General features: G+C 45.1%; 2 protein-coding genes across 3 annotated transcripts in view; one reads left to right on the top strand and one right to left on the bottom strand.

The window, feature by feature from the left end:
* Positions 1-9,188, top strand: part of LOC147228855 (netrin-1) — a 57,901-nt gene extending 48,713 nt beyond the window's left edge. For both annotated transcript variants that reach the window (XM_086157155.1, XM_086157154.1), the window contains 2 exons: positions 3,040-3,114; positions 6,519-9,188. In XM_086157155.1, coding sequence (XP_086013281.1) covers positions 3,040-3,114; positions 6,519-6,847 — 404 coding nt within the window. In that variant the 3' untranslated portion in view covers positions 6,848-9,188. The remainder of the gene's footprint in view (positions 1-3,039; positions 3,115-6,518) is intronic.
* A 678-nt stretch (positions 9,189-9,866) lies between these two features.
* The window catches only part of stx8 (syntaxin 8), a 42,902-nt gene continuing 33,429 nt past the window's right edge, over positions 9,867-19,339 (bottom strand). Inside the window, exon 8 of the mRNA XM_086157157.1 lies at positions 9,867-10,409. Coding sequence (XP_086013283.1) covers positions 10,345-10,409 — 65 coding nt within the window. The 3' untranslated portion in view covers positions 9,867-10,344. The remainder of the gene's footprint in view (positions 10,410-19,339) is intronic.

Genomic DNA, 19,339 nt, shown 5'->3' with positions numbered 1-19,339 from the left:
AACATTTGTCCTCCCGGTGGGGGACTCCCCGGCCCTAAATGGGGATCTCGGGGTTCTCAAAGCAGGGCTCGCGGCGGCGTCCCAGGGGTTCACTAATGGGGAATGAAAGGCTATCAAAGGGAAGTATCACGATGGCATCGGGGAAGGGTCCGGGGGGGTTATGACAAAACAAAGCCCGCTCACCGAAGCTCCCCTTTCATCATTTACATGGTAATCGGGTCGGGCTCATATAGACTCATCTTTTACTTCTCTCCCTTTGCTTCTCCTCGCCGTCTCTCTTTGTTGCCGACGGCCGCTCTGACCTGTTAAAACACTCGAAGTCCCGCGACTGCGCTTTTATGCGCTGCAGGTTTGGAGTTAGAGGGGGATCCTTAACCAGCCTGTGAGACGATTGTTTTTTTTTTTTTTTGCTGATTTGGGGTTTTTACTTCACCCCGTCCTTCTTCTCCTTCTTTTTCTTCTTCTCCCCATCCCCCTGACAAACTTCTCTCCTGTCTTATTCTTTTTTTTTTGTCCTCTCTCTCTCTTTCTTCCAGTATCCCTTCTACCTCCCGCTTTCCCTTTTTTTTTTCGGAAGGAGAAGGAAGGGGGGGGCGCATTTTTTCTCGTCGTGGCGTTTCCCCGGCAACCTCATTCAAATAGGGAATAAAGGGGAGTAAAGGCATGGAGTAAAGATCTGCTCGCAACAATGAAGTTTGTTCATATTCAGGGTGCCTGAAAGCTCTGGTCCCCCCCACCTCATGCACACACACACACACACACACACACACACACGCACACACACATACACACACACACACTAGCACCATCGCTTCTCCTCCTCAACCCACTACCTTCAGCCGTACCCTTCCACTCAGCAACACAGAAGTGTAAACTTAAGAGAAAAAATTGGATCTAATTTCTCGCACTTGGAAAGCAACGGAGAAGAAACGGAGTGTGTCTTTGTGTGTGTGCGTGTGTGTGTGTGTGTGTGGGGGGGGTAACGTTTTGCTGGCCTGGATTGTGCGGAGCTGGCAGTGACAAGCTGCATGGGGAAATCACTGTCGCTCCTGGAAAACCGTGATTCACAAAATGTTTCAACTTTCGGTAAAGTTGGATTTAAAAAAAAGAATTCCGTCGTGCATTTTTTATAACGGCAAATAAGGCTGGAATGGTTTCTTTGCGCCGTCACTCAACTGCGTGTATCCGAGCAGATTTGGGTGACCCCTCAGCCAGCATGAGGTATTTATTTGTTCATGCCTCCACAGTGGACATACACCCCCCCCCCCAAAAAAAAAACCTGCCCTCTGCCTGACGCTTCATGGATGGCTAATTTTCCCTTCCTGACCTCCCTTTGTGTGGCGCTGACCCCATTCATACCCCCCACCTTCTACTCTCTCCAAAAGCTGCCAGCCCACGGCAGCTCTTTTCTATGCCGTCCACAGCGCCATGAATGCAAGGGTTTGACACGGCGCTTGGTGGGGCCTTAAGGTGATCCCCGGGTAAAAGTTTTTTTTTTTTTTTCCAAGAGGGTTGGGTTGGGAGGGGGGGTAAGGTGACAAGGGAGGTGAGATTCAGAGTGGGGGCTGCGTAGTTCCCCCCTCCCACCCCAACTCATTCCCACAGTCTTGACAGGGAATGAGCGGGCAGATCGCCGTGGTAATTTGTATTCCTCTTTAACTGCTGGTACCATCCGCTCCATTCGAGGGGGGCGGGGGTGCAGGAGTACTCCCCCGATTGAGGCTCCATTAGATGCCACAATCGAACACGTTTGCGGCCGGGGGGGGCGGGGGTTGTTCATCAACCTGTTAGCCAAGAACACACTTGCCAGAGAGTGTTGTCATTATTATTTTAATCTAAAAAGTGCCTTGCACAGGGGAATGCGTGCAGAGGACAGCTGTCTGGTTGAGCTCCAAATGTGGGATGATATCACGCTGGCAAAGATCTTGCAAATGTAGCAGTTCATTGATGTTCCAAAATATATTTTAGAGGTGCGTTTATTATTATAATTGGGATTTTTTTTTTTTTTTTTGCTGTGTGAGTTTCACAAAAGACCCACGGGGGGGTCCACATTGATCATTAAGGTACAATAGACAACATTTCAGATGTTTTTTTTTTCCCAAATTAGGTCTAAAGTAATAAATAAAGCAAAATTTCACCTAATTTTAAGTAACATAGCTAGATGTATAGGTGGTGTCCATGTCTGAAAAACAAAATTGGAAGGTGCAGTTATTCTTATAATCATTTTTTTAATCACACTTGCTATTATTATTCATTGACTATGAATAATAATATATGACGATATTGCTGATGAGCTATTTTTTTACTAGCATTGTTTTCAACTATTTTTTCCCCAAAATTCAGTCAAAGTTAATAAATCGGGCAAAATTCCACCTGATTTGTCATCACTCAGGCAGATGTATAGAAAGTTTTTAGTTTGAAATTGAAAAAAAATTGTTTATTGTTATTCTAATTGTTACAAAAGACCAGTGGGGGCTCCACATTGATCGGTAATATATAATATATAACAACAAATCTAATATCAGTTTTTTTTTAATTGCCGTTCATTTTATCCCACTTTTTTTCCCAATTTTTTTCCTGATTTTGAAGCCACTCAAGTAGATGGAGTGGTTTGCATATATGAAAAATAAAGAAAAATGTAAATACAATCAAATTAAGAAAAATATAAATGTAAACATAGTATTTTCTCATGTATAAGTAGTGAGACTAATCACAGGAGCATTTAAAAAAAAGTTAAACCACCAAACCCTCTCAAATAAAAAGCAGATTGGAATTATACGCGGTGCAACTGCAGAGCAAAGACCTCCGCCGGCGCCAGCAGCACACCCTTCCATTGTATCCCGTCCAAAAAAGCACCGCGGAGTACGACCGAGAGCCGGTTTTACAGAGCAATTAACCAGAATCATAAAAGCAGCCGATCTCTCCAATGTGACCGAATCCCTCGCGCGGCCCTTGGGTTTAATGGATTCTTCATGAATCCTGCTTTATCCCCCTCCACCTCCTCCTCCTCCTGTGTTTGACTGTTTCCTCTGCTTGCAGACTGCGACTCCTACTGCAAAGCGTCCAAGGGCAAACTGAAAATCAACATGAAGAAGTACTGCAAGAAGGATTACGGTGAGTCCGTCACAAACATGAAGTTTACCCTTGTGTGTGTGTATGTGTGTGTGTGTGTGTTTGGCGTGGATGGTGCACATCTGGGAAACAGCTGGAAACTAAAGTGAGCGAAATGTAAATGATATTTAAGGTCACGGTGGGATTGAAGACACGGATGCAGATTTTTTTTTTTTTTTTTTTGAAAAGTGAGGGGAAAACATCCATAATTGATATTAAGCTACACCTCCAGATCCTGGCAAGATCTTATCTCAGGGGTTGGGGGGGGCGTGCACGTGCTCGTCCCCCCCCCCGTGCACTAGATCGGCAGCCGAAGACACGAGCGCACATCCCTGTCCAGTTCGCCGTGAATGAAAATCTGGCTAACTCCTGCAAGCATATGACACACAGGCCATCCGAGCAGAAGAAGTGTGTGTGTGTTTTTCTGTGTGCGTGTGTGGGATTGAGCCTGAGCCAGCATTAAACACCCAAGCGACTAAAAAAAAAAAAGGCAGAGCAATTGACAGTGGATGCACTCGGAGAGGTAATGGCGGAGGCAGCACACAGCCCCCCGCCTCCTCTCGCAGCGTTTCCTGCCGCATTCCTGTGACCACCCGTCCGCCACGCCATTCAAGGTGTGGATAAGATGTATGACCTCTCCCCTTCTCCGCCCCTCCACCCCCTCCGCCTCCCCGATTGAAGTCAGAGCCGGCGAGGCAGTCAACCGGACGGCGGCATCCTGCAACAAACCTCCGCGTTTCGGGCCGAGGCCTTTTGTTCCGCAGGGATTTGGGGCGGGGGTTGGGGGGGGGGGGGGGGGGGGGGGCGGACGCCTCTTCCGCGATTGTCCTGTCTCTGATTTTGCGAGAACAGCCCGCGATTTCGCGATGTTCACTTGTTTTGCATGACTTGACGGGCGAATTCCCGCTATCAGTGTCGGTATTTTGGAAGATGGCAGATGGTCGTCTGCTGGAAAGGCTGCCGAATGTGTGTGTGAGTGTGTGCTGAAAAAAAAAGAGACATCTCCTGCCGACCTGCAGAAACCGTCACTCAACACCCTGCTGAGTGCCCGCGTGTTGAAAAAAAAAACTCCCCGCAGAAGCACGAGGCGCCAGGAGGGCCTCCTTTCCACTCGGCGACATGCTGCGAGACAGTTTTATAGGTTTGAAAACTCTGGGAATAAGATTAAAAAATATAAAGGGCAGAGAATCTATCAACCTCAAGAGTTCAGGGGAATTTCACCAACGACCGTAGAAAAGAGTTGTTTCAAACAAGGTTTTTGAGCAAAGGTGGTTTTGGTTTGGGTTGAAGTGTTTCCTAGAATCCAGTCGTACCGGCATTCAGATAGAGACAGTATTTATTCATTCATTCGTTTTGTACACTGCTTAATCTGCACTCGGGTCGTGGGATGCTGGGCTTCACCCCGCAGTGATCACAGCACACGGCCACATTCTGAGACGTACAACCGTTCGCCCTCTCATATAACCACTCACTCTGTAACAAAGAGAAAAGCAACCATAAACTGTTAAATAATCATGCACACATTAACTCTCTATAGAGAAATACAATCATTCACCCTGGCATTCATGTCATCTACAAACATCCCCTCACACAAACCTTTACCTTTACATAAAAAACAACCATTCACTCCTTCATTCACACATCAGATATAACAACTTTTCACCTTCTATCGACAAACAACCATTCACCCTCTCATTCACATGTAAGGGAACCTCCTGCATGTCTTCGGGGGGAACACGGAGACTCCTCCCCCTTGCCGGGAACCAACCAGGAACCTTCTTGCTGCGAGGATTACTCGTAGAATGTAGTAATGTGATGAAATGCATGCAAGTCATCAACTAACCGTAATCAAAATGGGGAATCGGTTAAAATCCGGGTCTCAGCTTTAAGTGCAATACTCTGGTTTGTCACCAGGGGAGCCAGTTTTTTTGACCGTCACGACTCCGTTCAAGTCCTTTTCATTTTCATCTGAATACAGCGGGAAAAAAGTAAGACCTTGGTACAGTGTTTGCCTCTGGAAAAGCCCCGGCGAGCTGATTCCAAAGTCGAACAGAATGCAAACGGACAGGATAACCTGACAGGGTGGTGGCGGGGAAGGGGGTGGGGGGGGCTTTGGAGTGTTTTGAAAAGAGCAGCGGGGGAGCCGGGCGCCATGCGGTGAAGGAAAACGATGATACAAGCTTCCACGGGAGATTTACAGAAGCGCATGAAGAATAACAGGAGAGGGCGAGCGGAGGAGGGGGAGGGGGAGGTGTTTTCAGCCGAATCCAGAGGACCGCTGGCCTGGACGTTTCAGAATCCGCTGAATAAAGAACACAGGGATCGCTGTCGAAGCGGCCGGCAGCTCGCCAGCGCGTGGACTTGGACTTGTGATGTTTGTAAACACTTTCCCTTCATTCAGTTGTATTCTCTCTCACGCCGGTCTCGTTGGCCCCGGAGGGCCTCCTAATCCGAGTCAGCGGCTCATCGCGCATTTGCTTTTCATTGCTTTCGACCATTAATTGATGTCTTTATTATCCGACGCTGGCAGTAACATAATCTTAACCCGTTATCTTGAACTGAACAATGTTGGTATGAAAATCCAGCGCTTTTCTGTTTATAATCTAAATTTCATTGGGTTCCTCCCACAGTCCAAAACCAAGCGGGAGGTTCAGTGGAATGAGAGGGTGAATGGTCGAGTGAAGGAATCTTTATCCATCTCTTTATGTGGTGTGAATGAATAAGTGAATGGTTTTGTCCCTATATGCGCCGTTCATCAGAGGGTGAAAAGTTGTATGTCTCTATATGCATTGTGAATGACTGAATGAATGTTTGTATGTCTCTGTGTGATGTGTGAATAAGTGAACAGTTGTCTGCCTCCACTTTGTGAACGAGTGACTACTTGCAGTCTCTATATGATGTGTGACTGGTTGCATGTCTCTATATGTCTTGTGAATGAATGAGTGAATGTTTGTATGTCTCTATGTTTAAATGAATGAGTGAATTTTTATATGACTTCTGAATAAGTGAATGCTTGTATGTCTATATGGCATGTGAATGTTTGTCTCTAAATGAGGCATGAATGAGCGAGTGAATGTTTGTGTCACCATATGACGTGTTAATAAGAGTGCAAAATGTATGTCTATATGAGTGAATGTTTGTCTATATTATTTGTGAGTGGTTGTGTGTATCTCTTTGAAGATTGAATATTACATGTCGGCATATGAGGTGTTAATGAATGAGTGGTATGTCTCTGTATGACTTGTGAATGAGTAGTGAACATTTGTCTCTATATTATGTGTGAATGAGAGTGAATCACTGTATACGACCCTGTGATGTACCGCTCCACTCCGTGCATGCGTGATAAGTAGTATAGTATTTGGCTGCGGTGCACAATTCATGCCTTCTCTGATGTCCCTGTGCCGCAGCCGTCCAGGTGCACATCCTGAAGGCAGACAAGGCGGGCGAGTGGTGGAAGTTCACCGTCAACATCATTTCCGTCTACAAGCAAGGCGAGAGCCGCATCCGCCGCGGGGACCAGTTCCTGTGGGTCCGAGCCAAGGACGTGGCCTGCAAGTGTCCCAAAATCAAGCCCGCTAAGAAGTACCTGCTGCTGGGGAACGACGAGGACTCCCCCGGCCAGAGCGGGGTGGTGGCGGACAAAGGCAGCCTGGTCATCCAGTGGAGGGACACGTGGGCCCGCAGGCTCAGGAAGTTCCAGCAACGCGAGAAGAAAGGCAAGTGCAAGAAGCCGTAGATGGAGGACAGGCACGGGGATGCTGTGGAAGGAGAGGATTCTGGAAAAAAAAAAAAAAAAAAAAAAAAGAGATAGCGAAACAGACAGGAGACTGCAGACAGATAAGAGACTGTTAACGTCGCTGCTTTTTGTGTAGTAGCATGAAGAGAATTATTTAGGGTGACTTTTTTTTTTTTGTTTTCTAGTGAACTTTTCGTTGAAGGAGCTCACCTCGCAGATTTGGTTCTGATGGTTTTATTTTTTTTTCTTTGAGATGCGTCTCTCTCGTGGATTTGCCGAATTTGCACCTATTACCAGTATATATATAGAAAAAAAGTTATTTGTCATTCTTTTTCTTATCTCAGTATGAAATCATTATATTTTATGTTTGGATTTTTTTTTTTTTTTTTATGGACACTCAAAGACGACCACTAAATTACCACTGCCGTTTTGCCTCCGCGCCCCTTTCCCCACGTCCGGCTCGCCTCTTCCAGACTTCCTCTGAGCTGGACGTGGAAGCCGTTTTTTCCCGCGGTTAGGCTCACGCCTCGAAGCTATTGCGTACGAGTCACAATAACTCACCACATCGCCGCCGCTTTTGTCTCCCCCGTGTGGACAGAGGGCGTCGGCACATCCGCAACTCCGTAATCAAAAACACGATTCTTTAGCTACCGGGACCTTTGACAAATGTACATAATTCAAATAGCAATGTAAACACAGTATTGACTCAAGTATCAACACTTGCGCGAAAGTACGAGTACTTGTACAAAAAACTCCTAACACATTTCTGCCTTTATCAGCCCCCGCTTTTTTTTTTTTCTTACATTTCTGTTGTAATTCCAACTGATTTACTGATTCAGTAACTTTTTTAAATAGGGACAAGAGGCCATTCACATCACTTGTTATGCAAATTTAGTTAATACAGTTATCCTAGAAGAAATATTACGACAAAATAATATATTGATATTATTACATTACATATTTAATGCTGTATTTCTATTCATATATACGTGTTATCGGTGGATCGCGGCAACGTCGTATATTCTTCAAACATGCATGATGAAGAGTATTCTTAAAGGACTCCTCTCACTACGGTGCTACGATGGTGACTAATAACAAGACATGCAAGTAATGAATTTAGTGAACGCCATGACGATGGGCTGGAATAAAAAAAAAAAAAAAGTTTTTATCTGGCATGGCTATCATTGTCTGTGTCTTCAAACGGAATGGTAGGACATTCACCTTCAGGTTCACGTACCTCACCATTGCGCGTTTTCGCCGAAGGGACGGTAGAAAGTCACGGCCTCCCGTTGATCTGTCGCTTTCATCGGCCGCACTCCCGACACGTGCTGGGGGGGCTGTAATCACTTGACGCTTCTTGATTCGAACCACATTGCTTTCTTTTCTTCGTTCAGCTTGGACTCAGCTCAGGTTTGTAAAAGCCCACGGTGCATCTGACTGATCGTAAACCAGGGCAGCGGAGGGGTGGGGGGGGGGTTTCCTTCTCGTCCAAAAAAAACGCCCCGGCAGCGACTTGTTTGATGTCTCGGCTCTTTGTTATCTCACAGAACTCTTAATTTAGCACCTTTTAAACTGTTGAACAACAACATTTTATTATAAAAACAAAAAAATTGCCTTTGAAGGAGCTTTTGATCCAATCGGACTTTGCGATTCCGCCAATCGTTTTCGGTTCCCTTTCTTGTTGGCCAAGAAAGCTGCCCTCTGTGATTGGCACGGGAACCCAGAGAACGCCAAAAAACGTTGGAAATAAGTCACCTGGGTTTGATCAGTCGGTACAGAGAGCCAATAACCTTGTCACCAAGACGCGTTTTGGGAATTTTTACAATTTGGTTTCGAAAATGAGCACGGATCAGGTTCATCGCGACGTCCACCACCCGTGTTGTTCTGTCTGGCACAATGTAATCTGTAATTCGTCCTCTCCTGTCTCCGTCGCCCGAAGCTGTACATTTTTGATTTCAACTCCTGAGCGGTGGCTCGGCTAGCTCCCCCGATGAGATGCTACGTCCCCCTTGGCAAAGCATTAAAGCTCGGTGTTCATATAAGTGAATTGTAAATGTTGTTTAGTTGTCACATATGCAAAGACCTTTTTTTTTTCTTTTGCAATGTTGTTTTACAGTGCGTACTAATATATTATGGTTATTATATATGAATATATTTAATGACACAAGACATTGTGGATTTTATTGTCTTTCTCAATGTTTTTATTTTTTCTTTAATTTTATTTTATTTGTCATTGTTTTAGATTGCTGCCATTAAAGAAGGAAATTATAACTACTGAATATGCCAGCCTGGTAGAAATAAAGTCAGATTTTCAGCTGAAATAAACCCTTGTTACATTGAATATTGATTTCCCTCCATTTCTTCTTCCTGAGGAACCAATTCCTGGTATTTTGGTTTTTGATCCAATTCAATAACAAGTCACAGAGTTTCTTCAAAAAGGTGTGTCACAAGATAAAACTCATATAGACCAATATATATAAATATACAGTATTTGTATTTGAATACATTTAAGGGAAGATAATTCCACTTTTTAATAACTTTTCCTGCTGAACTTTTCTTTCACCCCACTGATCGAATTAAAATCCAGAAACATCATAATTATTTATGATCACATTTCTATCGCTGTTGTCGGGATCTCTTCACACATAGCTCTTGACTTGCTAAGATGTTACTTATTAAATACAGCTGTTATATATTTTTACAAAAAGGGAAAAAAATATAGAGTTGTGAATGAGCCTCATTATGCTAACGTGTACCAAAAACAAACTCAGCTATACTTAGTATTCAGCTTTTAGAATGGGAAAGGGTAAAAGGTCACACCTTACACCAGTTGGCATACACACATTCACGTATGCGTGTGAGGCAGCTAACCCGGCCATCAGGGGGCATTTGGAAGTTCAGTTTCAAGGCACGAAGACAGGAAGAGCCGGGAGTCGAACCGCCAACCTTCCGATTTGAAGCCTCCCCACAAGGGAGCTCTGGTCTTGAAAGCAGCTGGATGGGAAGCCGGGGTCTTTAAACTGTAAATGTAATTTATTAGAAATCACAGCCCTGAATGGATTTACAAGGAGGAAAGACAGTGAGAGATGTTTGTATATGACCGCGAGCCACTCTGCAAATATCATAAAACCCAGAGACGCGTGGTAACAGTACAGCTGCGACAGTACGGCGCAGGTTAATATCACAAATGGTGAGTATCGTGAAGCTCGGAGAATGATCGCACTCCGTCATCGGCCGCAGCCGGTACACCAGAAAAGGCTAGTTTAGGAAATGGCCGGTTACTTTTTTTTGAGGTTCCTCTATGAGATGGTTACTTAAAGTGCAGGCTAGAACAGTTTTACACACAGAAAAAAAACAAGACATGAGAGTCCCAGAGGGAAAGCGTTGTGAAGGTCCGGGAGGGGAAAGCAGAACCGGGGGAGACTCTGATTACGTGGGTTCGTTCCTCCTCCAAAATCATTGTGGACGGCCAGCACAGGTGTTGCCGTCCTCTTGGGCTACACCGGCAACACGGCGATCACTATGATCGCAATGAGGAGCAGCACGATCACCACCAACATGCCTGAGGACGAAAGAGCGGATAGGAAACTAAAGTCAAACGAAGGTAATCGTGAGTACTCAGATTTAAAAACAACAACCCGCAGTGTTTTTTTATTGCGGAGTCTAATGAAGTCCTCCTCGTGCTGGTGAAGCCTGTTGAAACGCTTTTTTTTTCTTTAGTGCGAGCAACCGGCGAGCGTTGTCCAAGAACTGTCGGGAAAATAAATAAATAAATGAATGAATAAAACAGTAAACGGAGTCATTAGTGGGTTCGAATATTCCAGCCCTTGCGCAATTTTGGTTCGGTTTGAAGGCGGTTCGCCTGCAGCTGCCTGCGAAAACAGGAACTATAAAGAAAACTATTCCCGATCTGAGGAATTGATTTGTGTCGCAGGTCTGTGCCTTTTTTTTTGGGTGTTAAACCATGATTGGCTTGGCGTTTTGCACGGCCCGGTTGCAGTTAGCGTTCAGGTCCATCCATTTGAATTAGGGGAGTGGTTCACGGTTCGATTCTGACACGGAGGCCTTTGTGTGTGAGTTGGCTCCCCGTGTCAGCGAGGCCTTCCTCCAGGTTCTTTCCACAGTCGCAAAACACGCAGGAGGTTCATTAGCCACCTTAAATTGACCAGACTTGTATGTCTCGATATGTGGTCCTTGCTAGGATGTGGCAATAAGAGAGTGAAAGGGTGTTTGTCTCTAGATGTGGTTGTTTGTGGTTGCCTGACGACTGATCCAGGGTGAGCCCCGCCTCTCACCCAGTGACAGCTGGGATAGACTCCAGCTCCCCTGAGTGCAGGATAAGCAGTGTGGAAAATGAATGAATGAATGTCTCTTCACCAGCTCGTAATCGACTCGTCCCAGAGTTGAAGGGGATGGATTTTACAAAGCACCCTTGCTTAAGACGGGGATGTGCGTTAGATGGGCATGACGTCACCGGGACCTCAGTCCGGTGAATGCTTGATATTACATCCATTGAACGAGACAAACGCAGAAGTGCAGGCACAGGGGGCAAATGAAATTCCATTATTTGGCAAACAAAAATCCTCGAGCTCTCTCCTTACGTATCAGTGGGAATGAGAATAGCGCTGCTATAGAGAAATATTACTGCGGCATCAAGGAGTCCTCAAGGCTTCGGGCACAGTTCAGAACCATCGCTTCAAATGAGCCGAGACTGTTTCATTTTGGGGTCCCACGTGGGAGGCCAAGGGAACCCCCCTCCCCACCGCCAAGTCCGGAGAGATTAACTCTTACTCCCAGCGGTGCCGAATTCAGACACATGACATTTAGCGGTACATAGCTTGTCTTATTCCTACTTCTGTAACCCATTTGAAATAACAAAAACCTTTGTAGTTTACCAAATTATCTCGTCTTTTAAGTTGAACGTTTCAAACGTCAAGCGGCGGAGGAAGTCATACCTGACTGGAGCCGGAGCGGGGGAGAAGGAAGGGACTCCGGGGAGTAGATTTGGAGGTACGAGGCATACATACCTCACTACTAATTTCTGAAGTCCTTGATCTGAGTCCCGAGAGCACATGCTCTCACAGCGTATCGCTGTTCTTCTCATGATGACATAATGCAATTTACATGCGTTCGACGGCCACAAAAGCTTTATTGCCTCAGATTGCACACTGTGATAGGCATGTGTTTCTGATTCCGCCTTGGGAGGATAATCATTGTTTTTCACTGATACTCTGGAAGCGGAGAAAAAAAATGTGCAAAAGCTCACTCACACTTCATCAAAGCGCCGTACCCCCAGGACGTAAAAATATTACGGTTTTTATTATAGCCACCACCTGTTGCGCAGCTCAGCCCCGGCCCGCAACCAAGTGCCCCTCTGTGCGTGCCGCGTTCAGACGCGAAGGTGCAGCCTCTGACAGGCTGAGTTGAAGTGTAGCAGTCGCCTGCCGGCCACCACGCATGCTGGGACCGACTGCCGCACACTGTCTCCGGTGGTCTCCCAACCCAATCCAGGATGTTGGGTGATTTGTTAGATCAAGAGCTTTGAGAGATTCAGGGAAAGGCAGCCCTTTCTCTCCATAACCCGTTTTCGGCATCTCAATGAATCAGTGCCAACGACGCAAACATACAAGTTTGGGCCAACTGTCCCTTTTACGACGTATCTTCCATCAGCACCTCTACAACCTCACTTTGTACTATTTGAATTCATAATTTACCGTAAGCTCTTTACTTCTATTTCTTCAAACAAATCAGCAGATCGTTCGTCATTTGTTGACGACTATCTTATCCGCAAATCGTACAGGTGGTTGGAAATCCCAGGAAAATCATGCCCCCCCCTCCCCCCGCTTTAGTTCTCATAAACCTTCAGATCTTCAGAGGTTCAGATAAAAAAACCTGGGTTTGAGGTGAGATTTATAGAAATTGTCAAAGGTTTGATTAAGGCACAAATCAGGTTTTGGATCAGGACATAAAAGTGCACATCCCTTCAACCTGACACCAGAAAACCCTGTTGTGACCACAAGCCCTGGGAGCAAAGAGGAAAAAAAAAAGAAGCATCTTCCTGAACTTTAGCATTTCAATGAAAATAATACACATGTTGGGATGCACTGGTGCTGTTCATCTGTTGGTCAGCAAACAGACTCTGTTACTCTAGCAACTACGTACAAGCACACAAATAAATCTAACAGGTGCGTAATTTCACAACGCCGGTGGAATATTTTGTCTACATTGCTGCCCTCTGGACAAAATAAGCCCCTTTTGCATGGCTGGAACGTTTTGATGTTTGTAGAACTTTTTCAGGAACGAGGCCATTTTTCCGTGCATTCAAACAGCATAGGAACCAGGGACTACGGACCTCAGTTTCTAGAATGGTTTTAGCTCCTACTCTGCGGCTGGGTCTTTTACGCTTCCATAGGAACTCATGTAACGTGCGTGGGGATTGGTGGAACTCATTATACTTCTTGCCTTGTGCCATCTTTAGAAACTAACCTGGTAAGAGGTCAGGTCGGAGCTTTTCTGGCCAGCAACAGCACAGAGGGGTTTAGTAAACAGTTTGGCTTAAATAAGAATAGAGTTTGCTAACAGCTAAGCAGTGGGGGGAGAAAATAAAAACACTTCAACCCATCTGATAGTCAATGGGGCAAGTGGACAGACACACATCAGTTCTAGACCAAATCTAGACCAAACCACAAACATACGACGGATAAGATTCACCAAATGTGCCTCCTCATAACATATCACCCTTCCCTTCCCTCTAGAACTCGCTAAAGGTTTCAAACGACTGCACCCCTATCTGTCCTAAACGCCATCGATGCCCCCCCACACCTCGTCAACTCAAGTCCCCCCATTGTTGCTTAGCGTGCGTCTGGTATTTTCCCCAGCCTTTCACTTTAGGTTTACGTTTCTCCCATTCTTCAGCTCCTTCCTCATGCCCTTCCCCTTGAGAGGCCTAATTGGCCATCTTTCCCACAGGCAGAAGACCCAAGGCAGATATAAGCCATGCTGAACTAATTGCAGCGGAGTGGCGGTCCAATGAAACGAAGGGCCGTCGCTCATTTGTTTCCTGGGTAGCTGTTAGGAGACCAGAATTTCTTCTTTTTTTGGTATTTATAAATAATGGCCTTTTTCTCACCATATGTGGTGTATATATCCTCTCAGACAGGAAACTCTTCTATAGATCCATACACTGTGGGAGTTATCACTGCTATACGTAGACTTCTCTCGCTGATAACTTGCATATGTGAGCATTATATAAATGTCAAAGTAGAAACACATTCAAATACCTATTGTGATGGCTCTTTAGGAGCCTGACACATAAATCAAACAGTTGCGCGCAAGCACGTACACATCCACACACACACACACGAGCAATTATCTTTGTTTGGGTGTAAATGAAACCAAAGCAACACCCTGTCAGCATTATGCTCAGACATCAGAAATTCATTCAGCCCGGTCCAACATCTGTCCGCAACTCAATTTGACAGCAACAATGGAAATAAAAGCCCGCGCTGTGTAACACATGCATACGTTAAAGTTGAATGGGGGCTCTCGCACTCTTAATAAAAGGCAGGCATTGAGCAACATGAGACTCCCACACTGACCCCCCCCAAACCCCCGGGCACCTCCGACCGTCCCTGCCTGTGACTGAGCGAGCTCCTCCTGACCCTCAGTGGGCCTCCACAAGGCTAATTTAAAAAATGATGTTTGCCACATAAATTAGAATTCTGCTGTGGCACCCATGCTGAGGGAGACGGTCGTTGTCTGTGGACGGACTGGCCACCCGGGAGCTCGGGGGTGGGGGGGCCAAGAGTCTGGGTTCATCCCACCTTTGCAATTTTCTGACACATCGGTAAAACAAATCATAGACAAAGCGAATAATTGGTGAGAACCCTGGACAGAGGAGACACAACCCCTGACCTCTGCCGATACTACTCACACTGTGGCCCCTGCTTGGGGGTTTAAAGACCTTCTAGGGCTACAAAAGGCCAGGATGGTCTCTAGAGGAAGGGGACAAACTTGATGTTAACAAGGCTAGCTTGACACTCGGCGTCCTTTGGAGCCAGGCGACAAGACAAATCTGCCAATCTCACTTTTATTTTAATCTGCACAGCCTTCTGACCCCCTTTCAGATCATGTTTAATCTAATTTCCAATATACTGAGCTGGTAAGCAACAGTTATTACACAAGGTGGGGGAAACGGCAGACCTGGAGAAAGCTGAAACGGCACCATGCGTAGCTTTGTAAACACAAAATTGCAGCTCTAAATATTCAAGCATTCATTCATTTATTAATTCATTATCTATATCCCATCCCAGCTTTCATCGGGTGAGATGGCAGGGTTCACCCTGGACCGGTTTCCTGTCAATCGGAGGGCCACATAAAGAGCAATACCCATAATTTTTGGGGGGGGAATATACACACAACAAAAAAACATGACCACTTTTTTCAGGATTGGACCCTTGGGACTCTGAGTAACTTCTATTTTTGTAAATATAGTCATTTTTTTTTTTTTGTTTTGAGGATGACGAGGCGGCCAGCTGTTCTTCGTCGATCCGAGGCTGGGCTAGCCTCGCTAACTCCGGCCAAGGGCTTGCAATCGCTGCTTGGCCATTTGAAAAAGTGGATTGGGGTTTTTGGCATCCCTTGGTTCCCCCTTGACGTGATCCTGAATTTTGTAATAAATGATTAAATACAGACCTCCCTTTCGTGTTCATGTCTTCACCATACAATGTCACCACTAAGGTTACTCAGCAATGTCTGCAACAGCAGTTTACAGTATTTTTTTGGTGTCTTTTTACATCTTTTTACATTAAAAAGTTACAGATATGTAGCCTAGCATATTTAAAATTCAACTACCATTTGATATAGAATGCCTAACAAATCCATTGCTTTACAAAACAAAATGTTAACATCATTTCACGAAAACTGAATAAAGTCACCATGTTAAATGGATCATTCAAAATAATGAACAATGAACCCAAACAAAATGAAATAAGGTATTTGAAGTCCCAGGTCAACGAGAAGATGAATGCTTTTATGTCTCCATACGTGGCCCTGCTATCGATCCAGGACGAACCCCGCCTCTCAACCAATCACAGCTGGGATAGGCTCCAGCACCCCAGCATCCCACAGTGCAGGATAATCGGCAAATATAATGAATAAATGAATGGCTTATTTTTCTAGATACACCAGCTTTTCACTAAGGAGCCTTAGATCCGATCAGCAAACCTGGTATGATATGAAGTTATACGGTCTGTGAGGGAAAAAGTTAACTGATCAGCATAGATGATTTTTTTCCTTCGTGAGAAAATTTAGGATTTCCATGCAACTCAGGGTGTAAGTCAACACTGCATGCTCCCCGACGATATCCACCCCTCACACTCGGCTCTTTAGACCACCCTCCTAATCTAAACAGTGCAAACCTCCTTGAGATGCAAGCCATCTGCGGGATTTATGGGGCTACAGAAGTGGTACTCTATAAACTGAGGATTAGCTCTGTCGAGAGGGGAAGTGTTCGAGCACGGATCTTACACGATGTGATGCCTAAGCTCCGGGGAGCTCACACCACCCTCCGAGAGGTCCTTTGGCCCCGTGGAGTAATCTGCCGCACTAATCCATTCAAACTCAAAGCTTTCACTCTTCAATTCCCACAAACATCAGCTGAAACAAGTGGTAATGACTGTGAGTCAGGCTTGTTTGGCTCTGGTGACAGCACTGGACCAGTGGCTTATGAACAGAGAAAACGTCTCAAAGGTTGCCAAATAATGACAATGAAATTGACTCGGATCCATGATATTTTTGACAGCACCCTTGTCACACCGGTAGCATAAAACAGGATAATAACATGGTATGAATTAACTTCTCTGATTTAAACACGGCTGTATTATTTAGCCCTAGGATGGACTGATTTTATTCACTTATTTATTAAACTGAAAGCGAGAAAGCCAAAAAAAAAGTCAGATAACTATCAAGTTCATTCATTCGTTCATTTATTCGTTCACTCTTTCTCTTAACTTTTCTTGCTCTCAGGGTCTGGGGAAGGCTGGAACCTATTCCAGCTATCATTGAGCAAGAGATGGGGTTCAGCCCCGGACCGGTCGGCAGTTGATGGTAGGTCCATCTCTAGATGCATACGACCCTTCACTCATTCACAGAACATCGCAAGACAAACAATCATTCACTCGCAACCACATGCAAACTCCACACAGAAAGGAATCCAACCTTGTTGTTGTGCCGCCAAAAATAAAAGCTGTCGTACCCTGAAATATAACATGTACTCTAATATAAATCCCTGTGGTGACTGCAATCACGATAATAATATCTGACAAAATAATAAAAAATAAAAATAAAAAAATTAAAATTAAAATTAAAAACATAAGCAAGAGCCTCATTTTCCATCTCACTTTCTGAATGTGTTAGCTGTGTTACCCTGTTGTAGCTCTTCCTGAGCTATTCAATAATGCGGAATTCAAACACGGTAAATTATTTAGCTGCGGAGCGAGACGCCGATATCTCTTTGTATATCTTGGCACAATAAAACATTTCATAATATTTATGGGGACGGCGCATACAGCATACGTTAAAGGCATCTCGAGCGAGCTACGCGAGAGTCCTTTCTTCCATTAGAGGCAGTGGATCGTTAGAGTTCGCGATGCCATCTCCAGTCGCTTTTACCAAATAAATACAACCAATACGTAAACATATGAATCAGTATAAACCAATTTACAAATGTACTGATAATCTCACTGCTGTTAAATTTGCCACAGCAACTTCGATTCCTGTTTGTCACGGCGGCAAAAAGCGAAATGTTGAAGAAGGGGCCGCTGGTTCCAAATATCAGGACAACGGTCGTTTGGTTCTAATTTTTGGAAACATTAATGAGTTGCCCTTATGGAAAAATGGGCGATCCTGCAAGTTATCACAAATGCGTTTGTCTGTCAAAACATGACATTTCTAACTCTAACAGGTCCTCGGCCGACACGTGACACCAAGCACTCGTTCCTGGCTGAAAAAGGTGGCCCACGTGAACAAGACTAAAAGCTCAGGAATTATAAACATATTGCGGCGGAGACAGAAGGAAAGCCCTCGGAACAATTCCTGGCATGTGGCATTTTCAGCGCTTTCTCTGTTTGACAAAAAAAGACGAGTGTCAAACAACTGCAGACACAAGCGAGGGGATGACAGGGAGGAATGGAAAAAGAGAGCACGGAGGTGAGAGCAAGGGAGACGCTAGGAGAATTTTTCCATCCGGAGAGAAGGTCTGACACACACGCCTGCACGCACGCACACACACATATACACAAAATCTTATAGCAATATAAACAAGCATGCATGCGTGCATATATGCAGCAAATACTCATGTATTTGTAAGACTATTAGTGCACCTGATATAGGCTGCATAGGGCCCTGGTATCCCTTTTTTTCTTTCACTCTCACACACACATTAACATAAGCACAAACAAACATTCCCCATGAATCTTCTCGAGACGGAGGCTGGAGACGAGGTGGCAGCTCTGGGATCTACAAACAAGCTCACACTCAGGTACCATGGGGACAACGCCAATAGAATGAGGCATTCTAGCAGCTGACCTCTATAGTACCTGCTCGGGAAAACAATGCGTCGTAAAGCCGGCGTAAGCAATGCTGAACGGGGCAAACGGAGCCTCGGTCATGAACCCCATTCCAAGGATGGGCTTCAGCCAGCTGACGCACCTCTTGTGGTTTTTACCCACCGAGCAAAGAATGTTGTTTTGTATAACCAACGCGAAACTGAAGCATATCTGCGAGTGTGAGGTGAAAACGGCGTATTTGCTGCGGACAAAACTCCGGTGTCGCATCCTTCAGCAGCCGTATGAGGATTCTTCAAAGGACTGGTTTGAGACATTCACTTTTAAAGCTAATTACACAATGTTACCAGGCGTGACAGGCCAAGCCGCCCCACCCACTATTCACCCCTTTGGGTTCTGTGCCAAGATGGCTTGTCCCATTGACTGTATTAAAAAAAAAAAAAAAAAAAGATGTACAAAAGTGACACGCTTGTTTGCGGAGGTTTGGCCGTTACTGCCGAGTTCGTGGCCAGAAGTGAGCGGTCATTGAGTAACAGGGTGGAGCTAGCGTCTTGTCAATAAAAGAAAAAAAAAGTCTATTTTACATTATAGGCTGTTTAACTGCCTATTTTACTCCTCAATCAGATTTGCACATCGACTTGTATTACTTTTATTTACCACTGTTCTCTCTGGAGGACAAGGCCAAGGCAGCGGTCGCTGTTTATTCTGCTAATTGCGACGATGACATTATGTACCAAAGTGGTGTTGGAACAAAAAATGAATATGGCCCCTGCGTGACGGATACTCTATATGAAATAAACATACCATCTTGATGAGTACGTACGCGTTAAATAGCTCACAGCTGTCAGTTAGCACATAGCAACAGTGCAACACAGTCACATTAAAACATCTGCGAGAGGAAGCAATAACAGTTTGAACGTCTTACAAT

The sequence above is a fragment of the Fistularia commersonii genome, chromosome 12 (assembly GCF_037954325.1).
Source record: "Fistularia commersonii isolate RoL2024-O1a breed Wild chromosome 12, RoL_Fcom_v1.0, whole genome shotgun sequence".
Lineage (NCBI taxonomy): Eukaryota > Metazoa > Chordata > Actinopteri > Syngnathiformes > Fistulariidae > Fistularia > Fistularia commersonii.
This window is presented reverse-complemented; position numbering and strand designations above follow the sequence as displayed.